At 39.8% G+C, this 27,518-nt stretch overlaps 1 protein-coding gene across 1 annotated transcript; it reads left to right on the top strand.

Moving 5' to 3' along the window:
* Positions 1 to 7: 7 nt before the first annotated feature.
* Positions 8 to 26,283, top strand: HTRA3 (HtrA serine peptidase 3). Its single transcript, XM_010161486.1, has 9 exons — positions 8 to 227; positions 8,585 to 8,684; positions 10,418 to 10,640; positions 11,335 to 11,529; positions 14,134 to 14,166; positions 14,810 to 14,924; positions 21,598 to 21,646; positions 24,207 to 24,302; positions 25,297 to 26,283. The coding sequence occupies exons 1-9, from the start codon at positions 56 to 58 to the stop codon at positions 25,460 to 25,462; spliced, it is 1,149 nt and encodes a 382-aa protein (XP_010159788.1). The 5' UTR covers positions 8 to 55; the 3' UTR covers positions 25,463 to 26,283.
* The last annotated feature ends 1,235 nt before the right edge of the window (positions 26,284 to 27,518 follow it).

Below are 27,518 nucleotides of genomic sequence, written 5' to 3'. Positions count from 1 at the left end.
CTGCGGGCGCAAGGAGGATCCTCCCTGCGGGGACAGCCTCGACTGCCGCTACCCCATGGGCAAGCGCTTCGCCAAAGGGGTCTGCCAGTGCAAGCTCAGCGCCCAGGTGTGCGGCAGCGACGGCCGGACCTACGACAACATCTGCCAGCTGAAGGCGGTGAGCCGCAAGGCCCTGCAGCACGGCTTACCCGCCGTCGCCCAGGTCCAGAAGGGAGCCTGTGAATCGGGTAGGAGCATGGCGGGGTCTGCCCGTGGGGCGGAGGGCGGCGGTGGGCGGTGCAGGGGCGTGCTGCTTTCCAGGCTAGGAAAAGTCACTTTCAGTGGTCTGGGAAGACTGAGTGACCACAGGGACTGTAAGACGCTACAGGCTCAAGGCACCTTGCCCCACTACCAGTGATCGCTGCGGTATGGGAAGGGATGCTCGGGTCCTTTCTGAACAGTCCAGATTCCCCTCATTGATCCTCAGTGTGGGATAGAGGAGTCGGCTGAGGCTGGGAATGTTTCCCTATGGTAGCATGGCTGTGGGCACCTTGGCGTTGTGCACATCGCTGCCACAGCGTTCCCATGAGCGGGAGGTGAACGAATGCACATGACAACATGGAAGCGAGCTTGCTGGAGGGCCTTAGGCTGTCAGGGCATGGCAGTGGCATGGCATGGCATGGCAGTCCTCAGCCATCGTCCCATCTCGAGGCAGGGTGCACTAGCTTGCTCTTGTCCTGCTGGCACCCTGTTAGTTCCATAATGTCAAGGCATTTCGGTGGCGTTGCCTGTGCTGGCTGCACTGCTGGTCCATTGCGCTATGGCCTGCATGAGCAGAGCTTTTGTCCCCGGGAACGCTTGTGCTCTGGGGCCTTCCCTGGTGGTGTATGGGCGGTTAATGGGATTCATGCAACAGCCATGCTTAGGCAGAAAATGCCCCTTAAAGCTGTGTCATTCAAACAGGGCAGAAAAAACACCAAGTAGCATATGAAACACCTAGAACATGGAAGTGTTAGTGCTGCTACTATCTTTTCACATACTTACTGATATGTTAGTTTAAGGGTTTCCTTCTGCTGCCTTTTTCATAGTGTTTCTGGAAACAAATGTCATACGCATCGTGAAGTTTAAAATTATGCATTAGTGTTTCCATTATATCAGGTAGACCTCTAATGGTCCTATGTATTCATAGGTAGCAAACTTGCCAAAATTACTCCTGGGAGTAGCCGGAGGGGAAAAGGGCTACTGTTGCAGCCTTTCATATATCCTTCTCTTGAGGGAAGGCAAACAGTGGCGTGGAGAGGGAAGAGGTCAAATGATATTCCTGGAGTTACTTGAGGACTATCTTGTCAGAGCCAAGAGTTGCTCCAGATGCCTGCCTGGAGCTACAATGATCAGTCTCTTCAGAATTTTGCAGTTACAAATTGCTGTTTGCCTGTTCCTTTTCACATCAGCATCCATTAGCTTTAGTACTCCTAATACACGTTTGGAACTGATCCACATGAAATAATTGGAGTGCTTAACCAAAATGAGTGAGCTAGCCTGCATCTAAGGGCTTACTGAGTGCTTGGGGTTTGGTATATATGACATTTTCTTTAAGGAATTCTCCTGAATCTACTGTTAATAGGCTTAGGAATTCGGAGCTGTGAGATAGAGGTAACATTATTTTCTTTCAAGCAACTATTTTAGTGTTCACTTTATTTTGGCTTTATTTTTTGTCCAGAAAACCTCAGCTTAGATGAAGCATCTGGTTCTCTGTTAAGTTTTAATTTTTTTTATTCAATTCTACAGCTGCACAAACTGAAGCTCAAAGAAACCAAGTGTCTTGCCCAAGGTCAGACTGAGTTGGTGGTTGAGCCAGGAATAGAACTCAATTATGGTGGTGTGTGGTGGTGGTGGCTGATTTTTTTTTTTTTTAACAATAACATGTAATGGCTGTAATGAGAGGTTTAGAAGAAAATCAGCAATTTAAACTTAGTGTCGAGTGTCTCTCTTGCCTGTTCTTGAAAGAAATCTGGCCTCAGATGACTTGGAGTTTGAAGGGCTGAATTAGTTACAAAGCAAATCCAGTTTTACTTAACCATACGTGTATTAGAACAATCTCAGATAACAATAACCTTACATAGAGTGACTTAGGCTGTTTTCAGAACATGCAATGACCCTGAGGAGCAACTTTTGGAAAGTCTATGCCTGTCCATTTGCAGTTGCTTATGTTGATGCTAAGTTAGATTCTGACCGTCATAAACCAAGATAGGCTGAGAAAATTTAGCTGTGGCTTCCTAGTGACACAAGTCTGATGAACAAGGATGCTTCAATAATTAGTAGTAAAGGATGCAGAAAGGAAGGGAGAATAGAGTTGCTGAGTGATAATTCCAAAATTGACAGAATTTAAAATAATTTTTGAAGGTTTGGGTTAGCTTCAAGAGCATGATGGCAAATGGTAAGTTTTAGTTACAGTGTAGTAAAGGGGTGTGTACTGCGTGAAGATACCGGAACTCTATCACTGATGTTCGTCAGTGTGTCTCTGCCCTGAAAACTATTACTCATACAATTAGCCTTATCCATCTGAGCAGACACATGGACTTCTCTGAGATACTGACAGGAACAGTCTGCAGAACTCCTAGGCAAATTTAGGCTATATGCTACAAATAGGAAGAGGAACAATTGAGTATATCATTACCTGCATTTCTGGGAAATTAGCACAGTAGGAGCTACTGACGTCTTCTACTAGTATTATTGTCATCAAAGCTTTAACAGCTGCCTGCAGCTGTATTTAGGGAAATGCTGGAAACACAAACTCTAGTCACATTCCTTTACTGATTGTTTTCCTTAGGTCTGAGTTTGTTTTGAGTTCCTGCAGGTGAGGATGAATATTTTACAGTGTTTGGTAAATATTCAGAGCGTAGTCCTTCACTGCTTTATATAGGATAGCTAGCAGGAAAGAGATGCTCTTGTTACATCTCCTTATGAGAGTCATTTGGGAAGGAGGAGTAACTACCCTCTGAAGTCAGCGAAGCAGTGAGGTGTCTGTCCTGGAAGGCTTGTGCCAGTCTGTCTCCATCTGGCTGCTGTGATTGCTGCACTGCACAAGAAAGCCACTTTGGTGTTGGTTCACCAAATTGTTTTCATCTGTGCACAGTAGACATCCATTGTATAAACAAGTTGCCTGAACCATAATGTGGCATTAAACTCACCAAGGCTTTATGGTCAGTGCACAGCTATGCAACTTGATCTTAATGCTGAATTCATCAGAAAAGCTGCCCATGAACCTATGTTTCCAGCAGATGTTTCTGTTTTTTAAGCAGAGACATTATAATCTTTTATTTGTCTTTCATTTCTTTCCATGAAAGCACAGTAGGGACAGTGTTTATCCCTGGTGTTCAGATCTGCCAGGTTGCAGTCCTCCCTTAGACATAATAATTTTGCTGAACACACAGATCTTTTCTGAAGCTGGTTTTAAAAGGGGGGTGGGGGAACAGCCTTAAAAGAATGAGTTTCCCAGGCTCACAAGTTCTTGATTAATACGAAATTGTGGATTTTACTACAACGTATTGTCTTTAAAAAAGCATTGAATGTGATTTGATTTAATTCTGCAGGGAGTAAGTTGGCAGATATTCAGAAACTTTCAGTCTTTTGCAAATGTAAATGGGTCTAGCTTTATTGTCTTCAGTGGGATTATGAAGATTTGTTTCTGCTGAACATTTTTTTTTTTTTAGTTGTCTTCATACTAGGTTAACTTTACAAATTTGTTGGAGTTGTTCCTGATTTACAGCAGTGTTAATGAGATTGGAGTGGGTCTATTGTCTCTGCAAGAAAGTAAATAAAACACTGTAAAATGAACTTACAGCCTGTAGATAACACTTCTATCCAGGAAAAGTCTTAGGCTGATAATAAGGATACACCTAACTGACAGGCACTTAGCTTTAGCCATGTAACTTTAATGTAGTTGGAGCCCATAGAACTGGAAATGCAAGATCCCATTTTACAAAATAGGCTGAACATCTTTAACTCCAGTTTATGCACTTATATCCAAATCTGGGTTTTGAGTTTTCTGTGAGAGGAGCTAGAATGCTTCTGAAGATCTAATCACTTAATTGAAATGATAGGGTGGGAGTTCAGATCTGCTGAAAATCTGATTGATTGGTAGATATGTAGCAGATTGAGAAAATATAGTTCTTTTGATTAAGGAATGTGAAGACAGCTAAAGTATAAATTTGGTTTTTTGCTTCAAGTACAACCTGGTTGCAGTACCTTTGATATCTTGGTAATACAACAGTTGATTGGATTTAATTCTGGCATTTTGCCAGGATAAATTAGCTTTGGTTAGTGTGAGATGATTTTAAATATTCAGTAATACCATGGCAAATAATTAATGTTATTGAGAGGTCTTTGAAAAAGTGTATGTCAAATCTCAGTAGGTCAATAGGTCAAAATGCACAAAGCTCCTGTAAACTCAGAGCTTTTATATTCACAGTCCAGCAGAGGTCTGAGAGCTGCATGAAGCTCTTCCAGACAGCGTCAGGGCAGGGGGAGGGGAGAAAGAAAAAGAAACATTTAATTTTATGTTTTAGTAAGAATAATAGCAGCAGAGCTAGTGTCTATGATTCTATGTCTACAAACTAATGCAAGTTAAAGGATGAATTGAAGGTCTGACATAAACCCCTGACTCTACTACAACAGTTATAACACTTCTTTTCAGAGTGACTTTATACAATTTATACAATGTTGGGTTCTTCTTCCTTCATTAGTTTCTCAGGCTGCAATTCCTCCCTTTTAAAGTATATTAAGAACTTCAGATGAAAACCAACAGTTTAATAATTGTGCACTAAAATGTTATTATTAATAACAACTAGCATTTCAGTTGCCTTAAATGGGGCTGTATGTGAAAGGAAATGTTAGTTTGCAATTACATCTTCCTGGCCCACAGTTTGAGTTCCTGGGATGTCATATAATGTGTTGAAAGATCCTTATCACTCCCATCTTGTAGAAAATTGAGAGAGATCAGTTTCTATGAAGGCATCTCAACTTTGTAAGGCAGTTTTCACCAGTATTTAGCCCCCACAAGACACTAGTAAGAACAGCTCACTGCTAATCAGGCCAGTGGATCTTCAGCTACACCTTTCTTACAGACATGTTAACTTTGTATTCTTGATCCTCCTTTATTACAGGGAAATTTGAAACATGTAGTGCAGGCTTGGATTCAGTATTCATGTCTTCTGACTCCAACAAAGAGATTCTGGACTTCTGCTCAGACTGAGTATGATAAAGAAGACAAGCTGTGCTTTAGTTTTAGTCTCCTCCCTCTATTTCTGCATTTAATTTTCTTCGTCGCTTTCCATGTTTAGATTCATCTGTGACTTCTTTCAGACTTTTTCTCTCTGCCTAGCCCAAGTCTTACCTGGAAAGTCACTGACACCTATGATATTTCCCTGGTGGCTAGTCAGGAGTGGTGCAAAACTGAGTTCTTTGGCAGGAGTCCTCCTCTGCTTTTGGCTGTGTGCTGTGCTGTGACAGTTTGGCATGGGCAAAACAGTTTAGCTCTCAGCAGATGCAAAGGGATTTAGTTGCCCTGGCTCACACAGAGCTATGCTGACTTACAAAACCTGAAAGCCTGCACTTGCCATGCTTTTTCCCCCCAGGTCTATGCTAGTTCATCAGCTGAGGGTCTAGTCAACTGTCTTTCATAGATCTGTAGTCATTCTAGTAAGATAAATGTGATGATAGTGTTACATCCAGTCACTGAACACTGCTGTGTATGCAAGCGTTGAAAGTCATGTTAGTAGACTTCAAAGGATTTACTGCATAATCAGGCAAGCTGCTTGTGACCTGAAGGTAAGATGAATCTTCAGTGATCAAGTAAGCAAAATAAATAACAATATATTGTGCTTACATTCGACTGTCCTCTGTGATTCTTGTTGGTGGTGTCTCTTTTAGACGAAGTACTGAAACACAGATATTCAATTGGTTAGAGGCATTTTTCAGAGTGCGTGAGAATGTACATAAAAAAATAGACTGAATCTAGTCCTGCCAAATTGTTCCTTCTGTTTATACCGTATCCTATAAATGTAGCTTGCTAAATGTAAGCATGGCTTCTTTCCCCTCAGAAGTAAATCCTGTGTCCAATAACAGGAAAAAGAACTTATGGACTTCTATGGAGAAATGCCTAATTGTCTTGATCTGGTTTCTTCAATACTTTCTTCCTTGCTTTCAGTGTTGTGTCATAGAAGCATATCGCAGAATGGTTAGGGTTGGAAGGGACCTTAAAGACCATCTAGTTCCAACCCCCCTGACATGGGCAGGAACACCTTCCACTAGACCACGTTGCTCAAAGCCTCATCCAGCCTGGCCTTGAACACTTCCAGGGATGGGGCATCCACAGCTTCTTGGGGCAGCCTGTCCCAGTGCCTCACCACCCTCTCTGTGAAGAACTTCTGACTGATATCTAATCTAAATCTACCTTCTTTATATATGGGTCCGTTCCATAAGTTCCTGTCTTTGCTTCAGTTCCTCAGGATACTGTGGTAATGCAAGGCCTCTGTCTTCCTGACTTTGTAGGTGCCTTAACACATTATTGTGAAAGCTTTCTGAGAAACTCTAGAAACTACAACTAGTTCTCTGTCATCCACCATCTTATGAATTCATTTAAAGAATAGACTAGATACTCTTTTTTGTAAATAGGTTAGACTCCATTGTGCTGTAATCTTTATATTCATCCCAAATAATTTGCAAGTTACAAGTCTTAACAGTCAGTAAAACACCTGTAGATATGAATTGGTAAAAATTATCTTTGAAAGAAGAACTACACAGAATACCAAAATGCATGAGAACTCTTTTCTTAAACTTACCTCTTTTCTGTGTATCTTTCTTTTTTGTGTGATGCCCTATACTTACTTTTCTTTTAAATACTTTGGCGAAGATAATGAAGGAGAAGTATATACTTTCAAGGGAGAGAATCTGTATCTGGACTCATTACTATGTTATGTGATCTAGAAATGGGGAAATCTAGAACCTTTAAGACTGTGTGACTTGTGTATGTGAGAGCAACTACAGAGTAAGTTCATTGTTCAGCATGAGTTGAACCTAGAGCAAATCATGGTGGTGCAAAGCATTACTTCTGAAGAGTTGATGCTGCTTAGAAATTAGAACTTAGAGCCTCCCCCTCCTGAATAAATGGCAGAAAAAGAATTATATCTCCTGGGATAAACAGTGTGCTGTTGAACCAGATTAGAGGAGAAAAGAAAAAAAAAAAGAAAAAGCCAAAAAGTTATTGCTGTATCTGATTACAACTTGTTTACTCCCTTCCCTGCATCCCATAGTTAGATTTAAAGCATCAGGCTGTGAATGTGAAAGATTGCTATTGATATGTCCCTTAGCATATGTTTAACATATGTCCCCATGTATTAGGAACTGCAGATAAGCATGTGACATTCTAGCACAAGCCTTTTTATTACTTTGTGATGTTGTGACATTACAATCCAGGATGTTGTGACTTTAGAAGCCAGGATGTTGTGGGCTTTTTTCTCCTGAGATCTTCATTCCACAGAATTATATTCAGTATTCATAGATGCTATGTATAGTGCTTTTTAATGTACTGTGCTAGCTTTTATCAGAACACTTAGAATTTATTAATCTATGCAGATGCCCAGCTGCTTGTGACAGCTTAAATGCAAATTTTCAAAGCTTTTTATGTGTAAAGGTTATAATTTACAGCAGGTTTCTAATGCGTCTGCTTCAAAAAATCCTAACTTGGGTTCGAAATGCCATTCCCAAATGCTGCAGCTGTATTACTCAGCACTTGTTAAACCACATCTAGAGTAGTGCATCCCGTTTGGGACCCCTCAATACAGGAGAGTGAATTCAGGAGAGGGATGTGAGGATGATTGGCTAGGCTGGACATACCTCCTGTGGGAAGAAGCTGAGGGAACTGGGCTTGTTAAGCCTCGGGGGGAGCTTCAGGAGGACCTAAAAGCAGCTTTCCTGTACTCATGAGGAAGTTAGGAGGAGGATGGAGCCTGGCTCTTTACAATCATGCATAGTGGGAGGGTGAGAGACAATGGGCATGAGTTGAAACATGAGTCCTAGCAAGAGATGTTCAGATTGGATATAAGAAAAACTACCTCATGGAGGACAGTGAAGAACTGGGGACAAGTTGCCAAGAGAGTTTCTGGAGTCTTTATCCTTGGAGGTTTGCAAGTCCCAGATGGACAGAGCCTTTGAGCAACCTGGCCTGCCTTTGTAGCCAATCCAGCTTTGAGCAGGAGGTCGAACTACAGACCTCCTGAGGTCCCTTCCAACCTGACTTACCCTATGACCCTGTGTGTTTTGGATAATAGTAGTTGTCCTGAGAAAAATATTTCAGAAAAAGCTTCTTTGACTTCCAAGAAAGTCAAAGAACTTGTAGCCTAGTGATGCTGATGTTTAATTTTCTCAGGATATAGCAGAATCCTGGATAAGTTTTGAACAATTTTAATGACTGATTCCTTTTCCAATACCTGTTTGAAAACCATCCACGTAAGAGAAATAGACCAATTCAAAGCATATTTCTCTCACCTACTTGGTAAAAAAGGTGTTGTCTTATTAACATATCCAATTCTTTCTGCTAGTATAGGTCATCTACAGTCCAGCAGTCCAAGGTACAAATTCAACTTCATAGCAGATGTGGTGGAAAAGATCGCACCTGCAGTTGTGCACATTGAACTTTTCCTCAGGTAACAATTTCAATTCTTTGTTTTTTAATTGTGTTGTATAACAAAAGTCTACAGAGATTTTTCCAGTGTAGTAACTTCCATTTTGAATTTTTGAATTTCACAAAATACTCTAAAACATACAGCAGACTCATTTATCCAGAGAACCACCAATTTGTATGTTTTGATCCAGTTTAGTAGATCTCTTTTTATTGGGTTTACAGTTTTTACAGTACTTTACACATTGTCTGCTATAAAATGTCTGTCTCACCTTTGGAAGTCTCTTTAGTCTTCACTAAAATGTGTTGCTTGTTGGATTATGTTTATATTGTTTTAAAAAAAAAAAGTCCGAAGGTAAGCTGGAAAAACATACCTCCTTGTCGCTTATTCCACTTTCAATTAGAGGTGATTTTATTTTGTCAGGAAGAACATTAAGAGCTAGCATATTGACCAGATGTAACCTATCTAAACACAGACATGATTTCCGATAGGGGGAAAAAAATGTACTAAATTTGCTGACCGAAACATAGCAATATTCAGTGTACTGAAGCTGGAGCTGAGGCAGCAAGTTTAACATTGAGTGCTCAAAACAACCTGGGAGGCAGCTTTAACGTGGAGTGTTCAAAACAATCTGCTGTCAGAACAAATTACTGCTAATATTATATGTACTTCATTACCTGAATACCTTTCTGCTTGGAGTACTCTAATTTTGAATAGGCTTAAGAATTTTTATAGGCTTTTTTAATATGCAAAATTGAGATAATCATGTTTTCTAAGACACAGCTCTATGTACATGGTGATTGGTCTTTTAAGAGAATGTTACAGTTAAAGATGTTTAAGAGCTTAGCATATGTAGTTAGGATTGTTTGTTCTCTCCCTATAAGTAAATGTTTGTCCAGCAGCCTGCTGGGCACTAATTGTGATATTGCCTTCTGCCTGGGATTGACTCCAATTCTTTACTGCTGAATAGCCCAGAACTTTCAAACAATTTCCTAATAAGGACCATGGCTTGGAAGACAGAAGAATTTGTGGACCTTTTTCTCATCTTCTACTGCCCATGGACTTTCTGTTCCCCTAACAAATCCAAGGTCAATACAGCAATTGTTCATAGAGGAAAGTCATAATACTTTAAACAGTTTATAAAGTCTTTTAACTGTCTATATTGCAGCTAATGTTGTTTCCAACCAAGTTTTACCCATTTTTAGTGGTTTTAATTTCTTTTCTTTCATGTTCCCAGTCTTCCCAGTTTCCAGACATGCTTTTTCCTGGCAGCCTACACTTGGGCTTCATGATTCCCTGAGATACCGCCTTTTCCTTCACTCCTCTGTCCAGCTGCAAGGTTACTTCTTCCCTTTTTCTCATTAGTCAGCCTTATTATTTCCTGTTGTCATTTTCTTCCTCTATAGAAGCAGCAACCAGTGGGATCAGATGGGCTCCTCCTCCTTCCCTTTTTTTCTCCTAGTGTCTTTGCAAGGAAGCCTGTAAAGACAGAATTCGAAAGCAAAGAAAAGGGATGCTGCAAGTTGTCTGAAGACCTTGGTTCCTATCTTCTTGTTTGACTAAAAGCAGTCACAATTTTCAGAAAAGGATCCTGTCTTTGTCAATTTTTATAATCTAATTTTTGTAAGGGTTGTAGTGTTGGTCATTAAAAGTTTTGTTATTTCTCAGGGTGAAAGGTGGTAAATGATTTCTAATTAGATTCTACTTCTCTAAGTTATGCTTCCCTTGTGAGTTATAATTATTTGCTTTTTGCACAGGCACCCTCTCTTTGGTCGAAATGTTCCACTTTCCAGTGGATCTGGCTTTATTATGTCTGATTCTGGTTTAATTGTGACCAATGCCCACGTGGTGTCAAGCACGAACGCTGTATCAGGCAGACAGCAATTGAAAGTGCAGCTACAGAATGGAGATACCTATGAAGCAACCATCAAAGATATTGATAAGAAATCTGACATTGCAACAATAAAGATTCACCCTAAGGTGAGTGGCATGAACAGATGAATGAATTAATTTTGGAACCCTATTTCAGTTTCATTTAGTACAGAGTAATTGGTTGGAATATATGTTTAGGGATTCCTTGGAAATTTATCTGGGGAAAACAGTGTACTGAAAAAACTGTTTCTGTAGTCTTTGAAATTTTTCATATCTTATAATTAAATTACTTTTTCTTATGTGCTACAGACTGTAAAAAGGAAGGAGAAAAAAAAAAAGACAGGTTAGTCATAATATTGCCAGATTCTGCTTTCTTGACCTGAAGCCCCAGGCTATTTTGGATAATCCTTCAAGCTTTTTGCCAGTAGATGGACTGCGAGGTGGTACATGGTGTAGGGAGAGTGGCAGGCTGGTCAACAGCTGATTTGTACACTATTTCGAGAAGGAGGAGGGACCAATCTGCTGGAAAATGGGGAAAGCTGATTCAGAATCTTGTTGGCTTTTTTTCTTCCCAGAGAAATTGCAAGGTACTGCTTCTAGCAGTTTGTTTCTGAAAATGGTTTAAAGCACTACTGCCCTGCCAATGTTTCCTGGCATAAGTTTTGGGTATATGATAGTGAGTTGCTCTTTCACAAATCTAGTGGAAAGTGTGTGTTCCTAACTTCTTGCTAGTTTTATTTTTCCAATCAGGTTATTTTCAGGTGTAAGCTAATGCTGCTTTCTTTCTTTATGTTTATTTAAGAAAAAACTACCAGTATTGTTACTGGGACATTCTGCTGATCTGAGGCCAGGAGAGTTTGTGGTGGCAATTGGAAGTCCATTTGCCTTACAGAACACTGTGACAACAGGTATTGTCAGCACTGCTCAGCGAGATGGTAAAGAACTTGGCCTGCGGGACTCGGATATGGATTACATTCAGACAGATGCTATTATCAATGTAAGTATAACTATGCAAGGAGCTGAGCTTCATAGTCCTGGGACCTCAAAATTCCCACCTATTCAGCAGGGAAGGGTGTGCTCTGAAAGATGAATCAACTAAAAGAAAACAACTTTGTTTAAAATTGGTGATAAACCCTTTTTTATAAAAGTCTTTTTGGTGTCTGTAAGATGTATTCAGGCATTTGTGTTGTGAAAGGTAGGTTACATAAAACTTCCCTCGCGGAGGCTGTCTATGAAGATGTTAAACATGATAGATCCTTCGCATTCCGTAGATCTCCTGCAGTAACACATGGTTGTATAGACCAGCAGTAAATCAACACATTTCACTCTCTGCTTGTTCAGCTGAGCTGGCCAAGCAAGCTCAGGCTCTGTAGAACAGAGCCAAAGTTTCTTTCATCTCCATCCATTAGAATGAGCTGGAGTAGTCAAGTTGATAGCATCTGCTTGAATTTAATGACAGGACACCCAGGTAAGAACTCAAGGAGAGGATTGGGGTTGTTGTTCTTGTTTTCCCTTTTCACATCACACATACACCCATAGATGTGAAATAATACAAAACTTGAGATATTGTTTGGAGTTAAGGACCCCTAGCACTGAATGTTGTACAGAAATATATGAAAATAATATCCCTTCAGAGCAGCTTGGAGGAGTCCAATGAGCTTAACTAAAGTCCTTGGTTGTGTATATAACTTTTAGTGTGTCTAAAAAGAGCACTGTATGCATATCTGAGGTAGAAAAGAACCTGAAATTTTGTGGCTTAAATATGTTATAAATTGAAAGAAAGATATTTTCAGCATTTATTTGCTGGACCTCAATACCAAATTTGACATAACAAGTCATAATGCTTGGTGTTTCACATATCCAAAGCATTTCACAAATGTTTATTGTCACAGACTTGTCAAAAAAAATTATACAGAAAAAAGAGGGTAATTACTTTTTGTACTAAGAAATAAAAATGAGCATTTTCAGGAAACTCCTATATGATCCAGGAGCTAAAGCTCTTAAGAAATTTAATTGGAATTAATTTCTGTAGTTGTAAAAAGACAGTAGGAAAACTTATGCAAAATAGGTTACTAGGGAGCACACAAACGGGTGTTAGAGACAGAATTAGAACATGGGATTCTTGAATTCATGCCTATACATGTTCCTCGAGATCAAACTGTTGCTTGTTTATACTTATTCACTGCCCTCAAAAGCTAATGAGCAAGTTTAGACAAGGATAGCATTATCTGTGTCAAATGGAATAGTGATAGTAGAGGAGGTAAGGAAAATGACAATGTTTTTGAGTTGCTTTGCCATCTGACACCAAAAAATATGAAGAGAGTCCCTGGCATAGGGATGCTTTGTGCTTAGCTAATGCACTAGTTTTCTCCTGGGAATGGGAGGAGTTTGAGAGCTGGTCTATTCAGAGCATTCCTGTGGCTCAGCCAAGACTTTCCTGCAGGAATGTGCATGCAGCTGCCTTCTGAGAAATGCTAGGACAGCAAGAACATGGGGCAGGAGAAAATAGGGCCATACATTGCTAAATGGAGCGATACTGTATGTGCCCAAGTTCATTCATTATCACATCCTTCAAGCAGAGGGCAAGTGAATGAAAGATGATACGCTGAGGAAGACTGAAAAATCGTTATCTTGGTTCCTTTGTGTCAGTCAGACACAAGAATCAAGTGTGTAGCCTCTGAACACTGAAAAGATGCAAGTAAGAAACTGATTTCTCTGTTTAAACTTGAATTTTGAAGCTGTTTTAAAAAATGTCTGTTTTATTCTTCTGAGAATCTATAAGGTTTGCCCAGTGCTATCTGAGTGTAAACAGTTTATATGGCTCATGTTGCTGTCATGCATCACTTAGCTTGTGTTTATTTTGAGTGGTAAGTTGCTGCTCTTGGCTGTTCGGTAGACCTACTTGAAAACTCTGGCCTCACTCAAAACCAAATTTGTTGAACTAACATGAAGATGGATGAGGAACTTCTCCAACTCCCATTTCCTGTAGTCCTGTTGGATGTTTCCTTTGAAGGCCATTAGGCTGCTCAGAGCTGCTATATGCCCTCCCTAGAGAAGATTGCGTGGCTGTGTTTACTAAATCAGCCCTTACGTAGTACCTACCTCATAGCAATACGCTGTGATTAAACACCTAAAACACTACGTTCTTCTCTGGTGGAGAATAAGCGAGACTGACAGTGTTACAAACCAGAGTGATGAATAAAAATACTTAAGAACTGTACATGCTTCTCACTGAAATGTAATTTTAAATAGCAATTAATTATTTCACAACCTTGTTCTGGCAGTCTTTAGAAGAATTGGAATACTTGTTTTCACTATTTAATGATTCTTCTTAAACAGGGTCTATTTTGGAGTGGTAAGTTGCTGCTCCTAACTTAAGGCCTATTTCTGAAAAGAAAAAAAATCTAATTATAAGAGGTGTGCACAAGTAGGGTAAGACCTACCTGTAATCTTCCATGATCAATATTGTGTCCTGCAGTACTGCCTAAGAACTGACCTGATTTCTTTCATTTACTTACAAACAAAATACTGTTTGAAACAAAAATTGCATTTCCTACAATGAAGCACCAATTTATTGTTCCCTTATGTAATTTTTTTACAGTACGGCAATTCTGGAGGACCTCTAGTTAATCTGGTAAGTCCAGACTAGACTTGAGTTTTGTTTTGTTTCAAGAACTAGTTTGAAATAAGCAGGAGAATATTTTTTTTGTTAAAAGATTCATAGGTCGTGCCAATTTCCAGTTGTTCAATCTGATGGTAGGCAGATGCCCTTAAACTAAGGCAAGCTATGAAAATTAGGTCTCAGTTCATATGCCATTGAAAATCATTTCCCCGTAGAGCAGAGCAAATTATATTCAGCAGTGAGGAAAATGGGATCTGGTAGGAGCAATTATGCGTGTTCACTATGAAACCTGGGATGTATAGCAAATATGGAACCCAGTTAATTTGCACAGCTGATTTTAAAATAGTTTTAATCCAGCACTGATTTTGCAGGTCAGTGAATTGTGGCTGTAGTCGTAGTAGTTGCTCTGTTGCCTGCTCGGTGGAGGGGGTATGGACTTTGGATGAACAAACTGTACTGTAATCTCTCTGGCCATCACAGTTAAATGTGAAAGGGATTGTGAATCAGAGCCCAGATCCTCCCTTACAAGTAATGTTTATTTCTTGAGTGATTACAACACTAAAATTTCTTACACCAGCTTTGAACATGAAATGCTAGGCGGTGAGCTGAATGCTGTCACATAGGGGAAAATTGATTGGGTACCGTCTCTCAACAGGATGGTGAAGTGATTGGGATTAACACCTTGAAGGTCACAGCTGGAATTTCTTTTGCTATTCCTTCAGACCGCATCACACAGTTTCTCACAGAGTCACAGGACAAACAAAGTAAAGGTAAGGTCTGCAAGAAACAGTGACATCTTCCAATTATTACTGATCTGTCGGTGAAGTGCCAAAAGACAGGGGTCTGGGATCCATTTACTGAAAGGAGCAGCGTTATTTTACAGTGTAGAACATCATAGACTTGGAAATAGAAAACAACTTCCCACAAGTGGGAGAGAAGTTTTATTACTCAAACCCCCAAAGAATCGATGCTATCTGTATAAACCTGGGGAAAAGGGCCTCTGAGGATAGTGAGGACACAGATGAGTCATTACAGTCTCAAACGATCTTGAAAACAGCTGGTTCTTGTTCAAGGAGTCTTAGCTCCTTTCACATACTGTCCAAGCACAAAGGAGTAAGGTGTACTGTGGAGAATAAGCTAAAAACTTTTTAGAACACTTGTCCATGTATGGAGTGTAGAGTGCACACTCTGTGTTGCCATGGTCATCTATGTCAATGCTATATAACTCAATGTTGTGACAGGCTCTCAGACCCCAGTGGAAGAAGAGCTGGGAGCTAATTCCTGAAGAAATACATGGGGAAGAGGGGGAGAGGCAGAAAAAAAAGAAAGGCTTCCACATTAAGGAGCGTATAAATATACCAGCAACTGACAACTGCAGTACTTTGGACTTGACTATGTGCCTGCCTCCTATCTGTCGCAGTCATACTACATGCTGCATAGCCAAGCTGATCTCGTAATGCTTCATCAAGGCCAAACCTTCCTTTCTCTTTTCCTTGCCAATTTATCAGCCCACACCCTACTCCTCTTGTATCATGACGGTTGGCTGCTGCTTCTCTTGAATCTTTTCGTTATTAATCTTGTTTTATCCCGAGTTCATCCAGTGCCTCCTATCTGTCGCAGTCATACTACATGCTGCATAGCCAAGCTGATCTCGTAATGCTTCATCAAGGCCAAACCTTCCTTTCTCTTTTCCTTGCCAATTTATCAGCCCACACCCTACTCCTCTTGTATCATGACGGTTGGCTGCTGCTTCTCTTGAATCTTTTCGTTATTAATCTTGTTTTATCCCGAGTTCATCCAGTTGTTTTTTTTTCCTACACCATTGTCCTCTCAGTGTTCTCTCAGCTATTTCAGAAACTTCCCTTAGTCAGAGGTTTCAAAGCAATGCATGTGCTCATCTTTTTGAGACCATCACAATTCTGATGGATCTTCTCATTTGCGTTTTGCTGAATTCCACAGATTAGGTTGTTTTCCCTTGTTGATTTGGGAGGAGAGGGGGAAGTTGATGAGAAAAAGTACATTTCAAAGTAGCTGGCTTAATTATGTTTTAGCCAACAAGGCAAAAATGTTTATTCGCCCAGGTTACTAACAATTTGTTTGCTTCTGAGAGAAGCAGGACTGTATCATTACATGTTACCCTTCAGAACCAAACTGCTTATCTCAAAACAGGGAGGAGTGAAGGCTCACTCTGCAGGCATGGCTCTAGAGGCATGAACGCAAGCCTTGTGCTGAAGGCCCACCGTCTGCCGGCAGGTTCCTGGTAACTGGGACTAGAAAGTCAATGAAGGCTACGGCCCCCCCCCCCGCCCCCAGCCACTTTGCTCCTTCAGGCACCTTTGCCTCCAGAGAATGATGGAGCTGAGCCCCCCCCCAAGGGGGGCCTAAAGATAACTTTACCTCTGGGACCTTAAATTAAAAAAAAAAAAAAAAATTAAAAAAATTAAAGCTTATCTTGTGATTGTAACATAATGTCTGACTTTTTTCCATCATTCTCATTAACCCTTTATCAAAGGAAAAGGATTCACTCTTACTCTTTGCATCAGTGTGACCGCCATTGCTTGGCATATGCTGGGCACAGTAATTTTAATTTATTTTTAATATATTTTTTCTTTTGCTTGTCTGAAGTACCTCTTGTACTTTTGCTGCAGACAGAACAGTCATTTAAAGCCCTTGATACATCAAGAGAATTTCTGGGAGATATTTTCACCGTATTTGAGACTGAGTTTGCATTTTTAGGGCTTTAGTAATAGCTTTCAAGTTTGTTGTATAGGCGTAATTTCTTGTCATAAGAAATTCATGTAAGCAGAATATTTGGGATGTTTTTATCATGTTTTCTTTTGCTCCAGTTATGTTTCAGCGGGATCCGCCCTTATGGTACAATTAGGTAATAGAAATAAGTTTGAGGGTATTACCATTTTGCTCTAAATGTCGTATTGCCTAAAGATGATAAAATTCTCTTAGGAAACCACTCTTTACAGATTTACTCTGGCATATAGGAGATACTCAGAATATTGTTTAATAAGCTTGACCTTAGTCTTTTAAATCTCATTTGATCAGGTAACTACCAGTTTTATATAGAAGGCATATATTTTTTGAAGTCATGTGCATTGTATATAACTGCAAATATATGATCTACTACAGTACAGAAAAGGGGAGGGGGGTGGAAAAGGAGGAGAGGATGGCATTTGAATGAATTATTTGCACTGATTATTATCTAAACATTCTATTTCACCTAATGCATGGGTAATACATAATAATATCTAATGCATTTTTGACCAAAGCTTTACCACCTCTGCACAGAGATGTTTACCTATTGAATGGTCTGAAAGCCTTTGCTAATTTTGGATTTATCAGTAGTAATGTTAACCTCCTTTTATAGTTAGGATTTCTGAAACTGGTGCATGAAGTTAAATGTCTCTATAGCTCAGTTTTAACCATCTGTGTGTTCTGTCTTTACTTCTATAAGTCATCTGTATACCCAAGCATTGACTGGTGGTGGTGGTTTTTTGGGGTTTGTTTTTACTTCAGTGTCTTTTGTTAAGTATCCCATAAGAATTTCTCAGTTTGTATTGGCTTTGCCATCTATTCCTAGCTTAGGCTTGAGCAGAACAGCAAAACTAGAGTATTCAAACATGGATCCTCCAGGACAGAAAACAGTAAGTTAGCAATCTGACAATGTACTAGAGAGAAAATCCAGTCTAAGAGGTCAGCCTGGCCTTATCTAATGTTAGCAGAACAGTGAATAAACCTTTCTTCAGATGGGCAAGGAGAAACGGTGGAGTCTTGCATTGGCCACACCCAATAAGTCAGTTATCTGAACCCTCAGTTACGTCCCTAGAACACTTTATTGGTTGTGTTGAGACTATATGCTTGCCTATGTGTTTGTAGGAGTGTTACTGATAATTACCAGTGGTCATGAGGGCTGCTTAGGCAGCCTGCTGAGTATGGATTCAGACTGCTCACTGAATTCAGCTATGCAGTTGATGTGGAAGGTACACTGCACATAATTCAGTATTATATACTCAAGCTGTTTTCATGGTTTCTGTTTGGCAGTGGAATATCTTTCTTAAGTGCTTTCAGGACTGCTCATGCAATCTGCAAGACAATCTAAGTGCAAAAGGAGTGAGCAGAGGAGTTTTGCCTTCCACTTGAATAAAAAGCGCAGGATTAATTTCTTCACTCGCAGATCTCTCTGATATCCTGGCTCCACTGAAATCAGCTGGCAGTGGGGATACTCATGTGCCCGTTACTCACGCCCATAGGAGTTTGAGTACCTGACCGCTTAATTTGGATTTATTAGTTCTTTTTGCCACAGTCTGTAAGTCATGAACACTTACACCTTCACCCATGTTTTCTGTCTGTTTTGTATCCCTACTGTTACAAGCATCAATAAAAAAAGGAAAGATTAACAGTAAAGCAAATGCTTTCCTTACGGTGGAACAGAAATCCCTGTAAATAGTGAACTGCTTCTATGCAGTGACTTGAGGACAGCTGCTTGTGACTTTCTATTAACATAAAACAGATTCCATTTTAAGCTAGTAGTTGAGGTTGGTTTGCTTGACTTTTTACAACTGTAATCAGTGTTTAATCTGGCCTGGTGTTTACAAAAATATGAAACGCAATTTGAATATCTCCCTCTGCTCTGTTCCATCTTTAAGCCGCAGTGGTTTCACGTTTGCTCAACCTGATTGTTCCAACATCTTAACCTTCTTTTAACTACTGCTGGGACTTCACCCTGGTGATGTGCTTCTTAGATTTATGACCTCACTGTATTCCAGTCCTCCTAATTATTTTTTCTTCTGCCTCATGATTGTACAAATTGCCAGAATGACAGGTTTTGAGACTTGTTATTCACAGAGCAGATGTAATATGACAATGGCAGTTTCAGGTGCCACGTACTGTTCTGCCAATGTGACTTAACCCCGACGTCAAAATGCCGCCCCTTTGGGGATGATAAAACACTGCAACTGATTGTCTGTGCCTGTTCAGTCTCTGGTGATACGTCCAATAACCTGGACAGTTATATTCCCTCTAATAATTGTTGATGAAAACTTTGGGTTTTGTGCAAGAAGTTTGACTTGGGTTAAATTGAATGGAATGGACCTTTCCAAAACAAAACGCCTGAAGTTTTTTACCTGTATTCTGACATATGAAATGGCTGGAGGGTGGGAAGGGGAGGAATGTAGACTCCGCTGCTAAAATAGTCCATAGCTCATAGCTATTAGTTGTACTTTATACAATAGCCTGCTGCTGTTACAGTATGAACAGCTATTTGCAATGTGGTAAACTTAGGGTGGAGAGAGGGCTGAAGGCCATTTTGAATGTTAATGCATGATCAGGAGTGAAATAATAGCCCAGCTTGCCCAAAGATGAAGTTGAATGAGACACTTAGTTGTGAGTAAGTTTGTAGTTACCATTTTTATTTAGATTTTTTTTTTTCCCCCCAAAGCCTTATTTTTACATGTAGCATTAGCCACTAGGGAAATAATTCTCTTTTAGATCATTGGCATTTCTGCTGTGGGTTTTCATTCTTTCCCAGTCTCCTACTTGATGCTTGGTTTCTTCCAGATCAGTTTCTTTTGTCCCTTCTTTCATTTTCATTTTTATTTTATGTAAACATTCATAACTCAGCCCCAAGAGTATGCTTTGTGCTTCTGCATATTTCTGCATCACACGGGCGATGGGCAGCAGCACACTGTTTAATGCGAACTGTAAACTGTCACCAGTCTGTCATCTCTGTGTCTCATGAAGATAACTTCATCATTAAACTGTCCACATTGCAGGATGGGGGGATTATTTTCAGGTGGGAAAATTATCGTGTTTGGATATTCTTTAAAAGTGAAAACGTAAACATTTATGCCTTGTAGACTAGAGAAGCATTGTGAGCGCACTAGTTCATGGCCATTGTACACTTTTGTGACTTCAATTTTGAGTAATTGCACTTTTCATGACACTCTTACTGTAGCTGATTTTGATCTCATTGGTTTCACTTTAAAGTAGGAGAGCCAGAAAATTTCAGGGAAAAGCAGGGATGACAGTTACAGATGTAAGATTATTCAGAGTGTAAGAAACAGAATGTTTAGTAGTCAATATTTTCATTGGCACTAATGGGAATACTGACGTATGTACGATACAGGACTAATTCCTTTGCTCAGGACTTTTTTTCTTGTAAAGAGTAAGAGTTAGAGGAGACTGTGTACATCTCCTTTTCAAACTTTTTCCTCACATGAGAATATGGAGAAGTTCAAAGAAATTGTGAAGTACTTACTCTGGAACAAGTAAGGGGAAATATTGTTTCATACCGGATATAACTAACTACTGAAGCACTCACTTCAGGAAGTCATCAAACCACATTTTTTTTCGTAAGACAGCTGTGCAGCATCATGAATACTAAAAGCCAACTACAGAAATGTGGTGCTGTTCCTAAAGGACTGAATTTTCACCATTTAAAATTCTATAGAGTCCTGGCTAATCATAGAATCATAAAATAGTTGGAAGGGACCTTTAAATGTCACCTAGTCCAACCCCCATGCCATGAGCAGGGACATCTTCAAACTAGATCAAGTTGCTCAGAGCACTGTCCAGCCTGACCTTGAAAGTTTCCAGGGATGCGGTATCTACCACCTCTCTGGGCAACCTGTGCCAGTGCCCTCACTGTATAAGATTCTTCTTTACATCTAGTCTAAATCTCTCTTGTTTTAGTTTAAAACCATTACCCCTTGTCCTGTCACTACAGGCCCTGCTAAAATAATTGTCCCCATCTTTCATATATGCCCCCTTCCAGTACTGAAAGGTTGCAATAAGGTCTCCAAGAGCCTTCTCTGTTCCAGGCTGAACAACCCCAACTCTCTCAGCTTTTCTTCATAGCAGAGGTGTTCCATTCCTCTCATCATTTTTGTGACAATTTTGTCTGAGGTCTATGGGTTTTATTAAAACTTGCCTTTCATTCTTTGAGGTAGAAAGAACAATCCATTTGCATTAGAATCACTGTGAATCTTTTGGTTGTCCTTTCTCTGAAAGGGGGAAATTTTAGTTTCTTTAAATCCCATTTCTACATTTTAGTAAGAACACCCTGTGTTTAAATTGTCTTGACCAGTTTCAGATGAAATGGTAGTTGGTTATGAAACTTTCCACTTGCTGAAGTCATGTGATTCTAGATCACACAAATCTTCCTGAATTTCCTGAAAGAAAACTGTTATCGAAAATGCTTATGGAGTGCAGATGGGCTTCTCTCCTACCCTCAACTTGCAGGGAGAGGGACTGTCATTCTGTACACCAAGGAGAACTAAAATGAAAAATTACCTCAGTGTAGATGTGTTTGACTTCTGTTTTGTTAAAAGCTGACACATTCTGTTTTAATGGACAGATATTTGGGGTCATCAAAGCAGTTATTTTTGTCACTGTTTGCCTAAATTTCTTAAATATCCTTTGTGTTATTTTCAGATGGGAAGAAACGTTTCATTGGCATCAGAATGCTGACAATAACACCAGCGTGAGTATCCTAGATAAACCCTATGATCATGTGTGGAAGATGCGGTCAATAGTGGTTCAGAACTTCATCGTTCAGCTTTAGAATCATAGTATCTTTAGGTTGGAAAAGACCTTTAAGATCATCAAGTCCAACTATTAACTGCTGATACCACCACTAAACTATGTCATTCACAACTTGTCTGCAGGTCTCTTAAACACCTCCAGGGAGAGTGACTTAACCACTTCTCTGGGCAGCCTGTTCCAGTGCCTGACAACCTTTTTGGTGAAGAAATTTTCCTAATATCCAGTCTCAACCTCCCCTGGCACAACTTTAGGCCATTTCTTTTTGTTCTAACGCTTGTTACTTGGGAGAAGAAACCAACTCCCACCACTCTGCACCTTCCTTTCAGGTAGCTGTAGAGAGCAATAAGGTCTCCCCTGAGCCTCCTCTTCTCCAGGTTAAACACCCCCAGCTCCCTCAGCCGCTTCTCACAGAACTTGTGCTCCAGACCCTTCCCCAGCTCTGTTGCCCTTCTCTGGACATACTTCAGCACCTCAATATCTTCAAGTGAGGGGCCCAAAGCTGAACACAGTAGTGAAGGTCCAGCCTCGTCACTGCCCTGGTCCTGCTGGCCACACTGTTCCTGATGCAGGCCAGGATGCCACTGGCCTTCTTGGCCACCTGGGCACACTGCTGGCTCATATTCAGCCGGCTGTCAATTACCAGCTGCAGCTCCTTTTCCACTGGGCAGCTTTTCAGCCACTCGTCCCCAAGCCTGTAGTGTTGCAAGGGGTTGTTGTGGCCCCAGTGCAGGACCCTGCACTTGGCCTTGTTGAACTAAATTATTTTGGTTAATTACCTTGGTTTATTATTTGGATTATTATTAAAGTATTATTAGTACTTTCATTACGTATCTCCAGAGAATCCAGAAGTGTGCATTAGCTTCTAGGATATTTAATGATATTGGTGAAATGTATGTTCTGAGATCTGAAAATCACTGTCAGTCATTCTCTAAATACTCATAATGGTGGAGGGAAATTAGGAAGAGCCCAAACACTGATTTTGGTTCTTGAGAAGGATATCTGGAGTTACACCATGTTTTAGGTACCATTTAAACAAGCTGCTGCTTTCAGGTGGCTGTGAGTGCCAGTGACAGATTAGCTACCTGAGGGTTTGGCCATAGTTTTATCAGTGCCAGTGGAGGCCATATAAAGTGAGGTTTGGTGCCTAACCGTTAACTGGGAAGATAGTAGTTGTTAAAGAGCAGAACTAAAGCTTCAAGGCTCCATGTGAACAAAGCCAGAGTATGGAAACGCTCCTCCAGTTCTTTACTGTCTTTTCTTTCTCAGGTTGCTTTGTGTCTTGCCGTTACCCAGATGTATTCTGGCATAACAGATGAAGGCTCTTACTCTTGTGTTCTTTCCCAGCGGTAGGCATGTTTCCAATATAGCAGTAGACTACCAAATTAAACAGGACAATTTCCAGCTGGGGTTGTAGTAAAGCCATCTTTGTTTATTGAGTTACAGTTTTTTAGTCCTCCCCAAAGGGTCAGATCCTCAGCTGGAACAAAGCAGTGTAATGGCATTAACATCACTAGGCCACCCCCTATGGCGAGAAACTCAGAACGCTTCTCTGTGTAATTGTGAAGTGAACATGATGTGAGATTTTAGTGCTTTTGTGACATCTAATGAAGCTGTAAGGTATCTCCAGGCCTCTTTACAGGAAAAGACTACTTCACTTGGTGTGTTTGCTTTAGTTATTTAATTGTTAGCTTCCTCACTACAAAATCAACTGAAGTGGCTGCACACAACTTCACTTTGGCTTGCTTTCCTTCTGAGGGACCCTAGGTTTTCAGGGCAGGCAGCAGAGTAATCCATCATTAGTTTAAAACCCTTTCTTTCTAGAAATGGGTTTTGACCCACACTGTACACAGACCTGAAATTATGTCATTCCCTCAAAAATGAAAGGATGTTTTTAGAGTTTCTATTTTGCAGCTGGTTCCTGTCTTCTTTCATTAGAAAGGGATGCACAAACAATTCCTCAAGAAACTTTGAGGAAACTGAATTTTCCTTGGAGAACTCTCACAGTTCTGCTCTGATGAATGAAGTTCTCAAAAGCTATATTCTTCTAGACAAAGACAAATTAAGAATGACTTGCAAAATAGAAGAAGCCAAATCGTTAGCAAATTTCTTCCCCATCCCCAGCATTAATTCTTTGAGGCAGGAATGTCCCTTGTCTGTGTACAGCACCTAGGACAGAGTGCTACTGTCCCTATGCTCTTCTACAGTGTCCTCTGTGCTACTGCCGCAAATAGCAAAACTCAGGTTCTTGCAGGAGATGTGCAAAAACCATTAAATACAACGCTTTGCACAGGTAAGTAGTTTTGACTCTTAAAATCCGTGTTGTTTTAATCCAAATTCAAATCCTCTACATTCTCATCACAAGAATACGAGGCAAAGAGTTAAGTGTCAAGACATTCATTTTTGGTCACAAAACCCTCCGAGAATAAATAAATAATTATTATGAATGCTACTGCTTTTGTAGTGGAATCAAATGCCATATAACTTTGTTCTTCTTTTAGCTTGGTGGAAGAACTGAAACACAATAATGCTGACTTTCCAGATGTCAGAAGTGGTATTTATGTACATGAAGTTGTTCCAAACTCACCTTCTCATAGGTATGTAGAGCATATGATTTTCTTCACCATAAATAAATCTCCAAATAGATACTAGTTGGTTATATTTATATTTATATTCAAGTACTTCCTCATACCAGTCTTGCTTTGTATTTAAACAATCAAAAATTGTGGCTTTAGGTTAAAAAACCCCAACCCTAATCTTAAAATATTTGTTCTAAGATTCAGATTCTACTCACATCTACAAAAGTGTTAATATTTCAGTATCGGAACTTTTTAAATGACATTATGAAACACTGACAGTGCAGTTTTGAAGAGCACCCCAAATACAGTCAACCGAATTTTGTTTTTAAAAGCATGTTAAATATTAATAAATAGAAACTTGGATAGAGTTTAAACAGGAAACAGGATAGCATTCACACAAGACGTTGTCAGAGCTATTGTCTGAGACAATCTTAGAGGAAGAGACTGTCTTACTGAATGGTTGGAAAATAAATAAGGCGCTTCTAAAAATTACTTTAGGAATTATTAAGAAAATGCAAAGGCAATAAAAGCAGCCACTCTGGATTACATTTGAACAGCAAGAGAGGAATAATTTAACCATAGTTAAGTTGGAATGCTTTGCTTGTCTTGAAGTTTTGAGTGGTTTAATTTCCAATGCTTGAAATACATACTAGAGGGATAAAAGCATGTTTGCAAATGGATGGAGAGGAGTGAGTCAGTCATGGCTAAATGTCTTCTCTATTTCTCCTTTGCTGCAGTTTTGTGAAAGACAACGGGAAAGCTGGACTACTTTTACTGTCAGTGTGTTTATGTTGTTTTAGAATAAAGCCCTCAGTGAAATAATGCAAGCCTGATTTTTGCATTTAGCAAGTACTGCCAATTATTCTTTTGGAGCCAGAAGGGTGAAATTTCCCCTTCAATGGAAAATAAAGTAAAAACTTATCACATCAGCCAAAGACATGGTGAATAGTCTTTTGTACTTTTTCTCTGCAGAGATTGCATACTTACTGCCCTTTTCCTCTTGTCTTTGCAGAGGAGGGATCCAGGACGGAGATATTATTGTTAAAGTCAATGGGCGTCCTTTGATGACTTCCAGTGACCTGCAAGAGGCTGTGATGAATGAATCACCTCTACTACTTGAAGTGCGCAGAGGAAATGATGACTTGCTATTTAACATTGAGCCTGAAGTTGTCATGTAAATAGAATTGAGGAAGCTCTCACCATAATTAAACTCACTTATTCTGGAACACTAGATACCTCCTTTGCAGCTACAGTAATTATACTTCCTGTTGACTAATGACAAGGTGGACTAACTTAATTGCCTGAGCCATTTCTGTACATAGTAGCTAGAATGAATTCAATTATGCCATTTATAGAAGATTTAACTTTCAAAGAAATTTAAGAACTGTGTTCTTGGGAGAAGGAGGACGAAAACAGATTTTGAGTAGCTGGTAGAAATGGGTCCACTTCCTGTTCCTGCAGGTTCAGAGCAGATTCAGTTCTGTGTTTTGAAAGACCCAAAATACTACTGGAAGTGAGGAAGCCTGCTGAAAAGGGAAATTACTCTTAAACAGCAGTCATGGCTGCAGCAGAACCAAGCTATTGCAATGCACAATTGAGCTTTTTTTGTATAACTTTTTTCAATGTGAAACTAGTATTGGCAAAGCTTGTATTTGTTCTCACTGCTTGTATGCTACGAGTCAGTGCAGGTAGATTAAATCTGTAAATATCGCCAGGAACAAACATGGTGTCAGGCTATAGAGTGTTACACCTAGGTCATGCAATTTTGGAATATAGTAAATGATTCTTATAGAATTAATGCCTTATTATATATAAATCAAAACGATGTGCTGAACAAAGTTAAGTTTGAGAAAGTACACAGTTTTTTAAGAACTTGATACAAATCAGTTTTGCATTGTACTGGTAAGCTTTGCTGTAGAATTGTTATACTACTTTTGGCTTGTACTGTGTATGTTTCTACTGTAAGGAGATTAAAGTTTACACAAATAATACGTTGGTGTAAACCTCTTTTCAAACAAGTATGTCTTCCCTCCCTCTTCTGTCAGACCGGAATAGACTCTCCCAAAAGAGAATTTCCTTACAGAAAATTGGGCCCTGATGTTATGAAACCCCTTTGCAGCCCTATGGTATAATTATTATGCCTTTATTCCAACTATGTTTAGAAATGCTTTGCACACAAGTCATTTATTTACACTTTTTTCCTATTTATGAATTGTGCTTTGATGTAATTTAGAGAGAATCTAGTTGGGATCCTGTGTCCTCTATTCTGCCTGTGTGTGACAAGAAGCAGAGAGGAAGCATTTTTAACCCTGTGTTACATCTACAGCATGTGAGACACGTATGTAATAAACCTGGGACAGAAATTGCTGAGAGCTAAATCCATTTAGGTGCCCTAAACCATACAACTATTGTCCTTCTTAGACACTGGGAATTGTAGCAATATTCGCTATCTGGAGCATTTCCTACAGCAAGCTGTGCTTTCTAGACATGGTTCTCGTGTCTTTGTTTAACCTGATTGCATCAAAGTGTATCTTTGGGGTAGCTAGAACCATCCCTTTAGGTTCCCATCATGTCTAGACTTTCTTGTCTAGAACTGACTTGTTTGTGATGAGCCTTGCACCTTTGGCTTTGTACAACTCCCAGCATGCCAAAAAGAGCAGTCTGTTCATTACTTGCTAGCTGGCTGTGACTGCACTTCTACAGATGAAAGATACATTCTTCCTAAAAATGAGTACTCTTTCCTTCACATCATCTCCCATGTCTAATAATGGTGTGATGCTTGTGCTGTCACTAGAAGAAGAGCTGCTTTCACCCCTCCAACAAAATATACTTAGTAGTACCTGTTGAGTGTGCCATATTCAGAGGGATCGACTCCTTTCCATTAGATACAGCCTTAGCATCCAAGCTTGCAAAAAGCAAAAGTGGTGCTGTCATGGCTAAAGCCAAGCCTAACCATGCAGGTGTACCACGTGAGGACTACCATTTGATGTTTTGCAAGGCACGTTTGACTCTGCATCTATTGATTAATATTAGACAAAATACATCCATGAGTTTGTTGCTAATTTTTCAGATTTTTGACCAACAAATTGGTAAGAAGACTGACAAAGTGATTAGCTTCTCTTATTGTAGGAGAGGCTTTTTGGCTTCCTGATTACACAGTAATGATTTTGAAATAAATTGCATAACAGCTCTTACTATGATACTACTGAACAGAGTCTGAAAGTGATACAGCAG

This window comes from Eurypyga helias, unplaced genomic scaffold, assembly GCF_000690775.1.
Source record: "Eurypyga helias isolate BGI_N326 unplaced genomic scaffold, ASM69077v1 scaffold8321, whole genome shotgun sequence".
Lineage (NCBI taxonomy): Eukaryota > Metazoa > Chordata > Aves > Eurypygiformes > Eurypygidae > Eurypyga > Eurypyga helias.
This window is presented reverse-complemented; position numbering and strand designations above follow the sequence as displayed.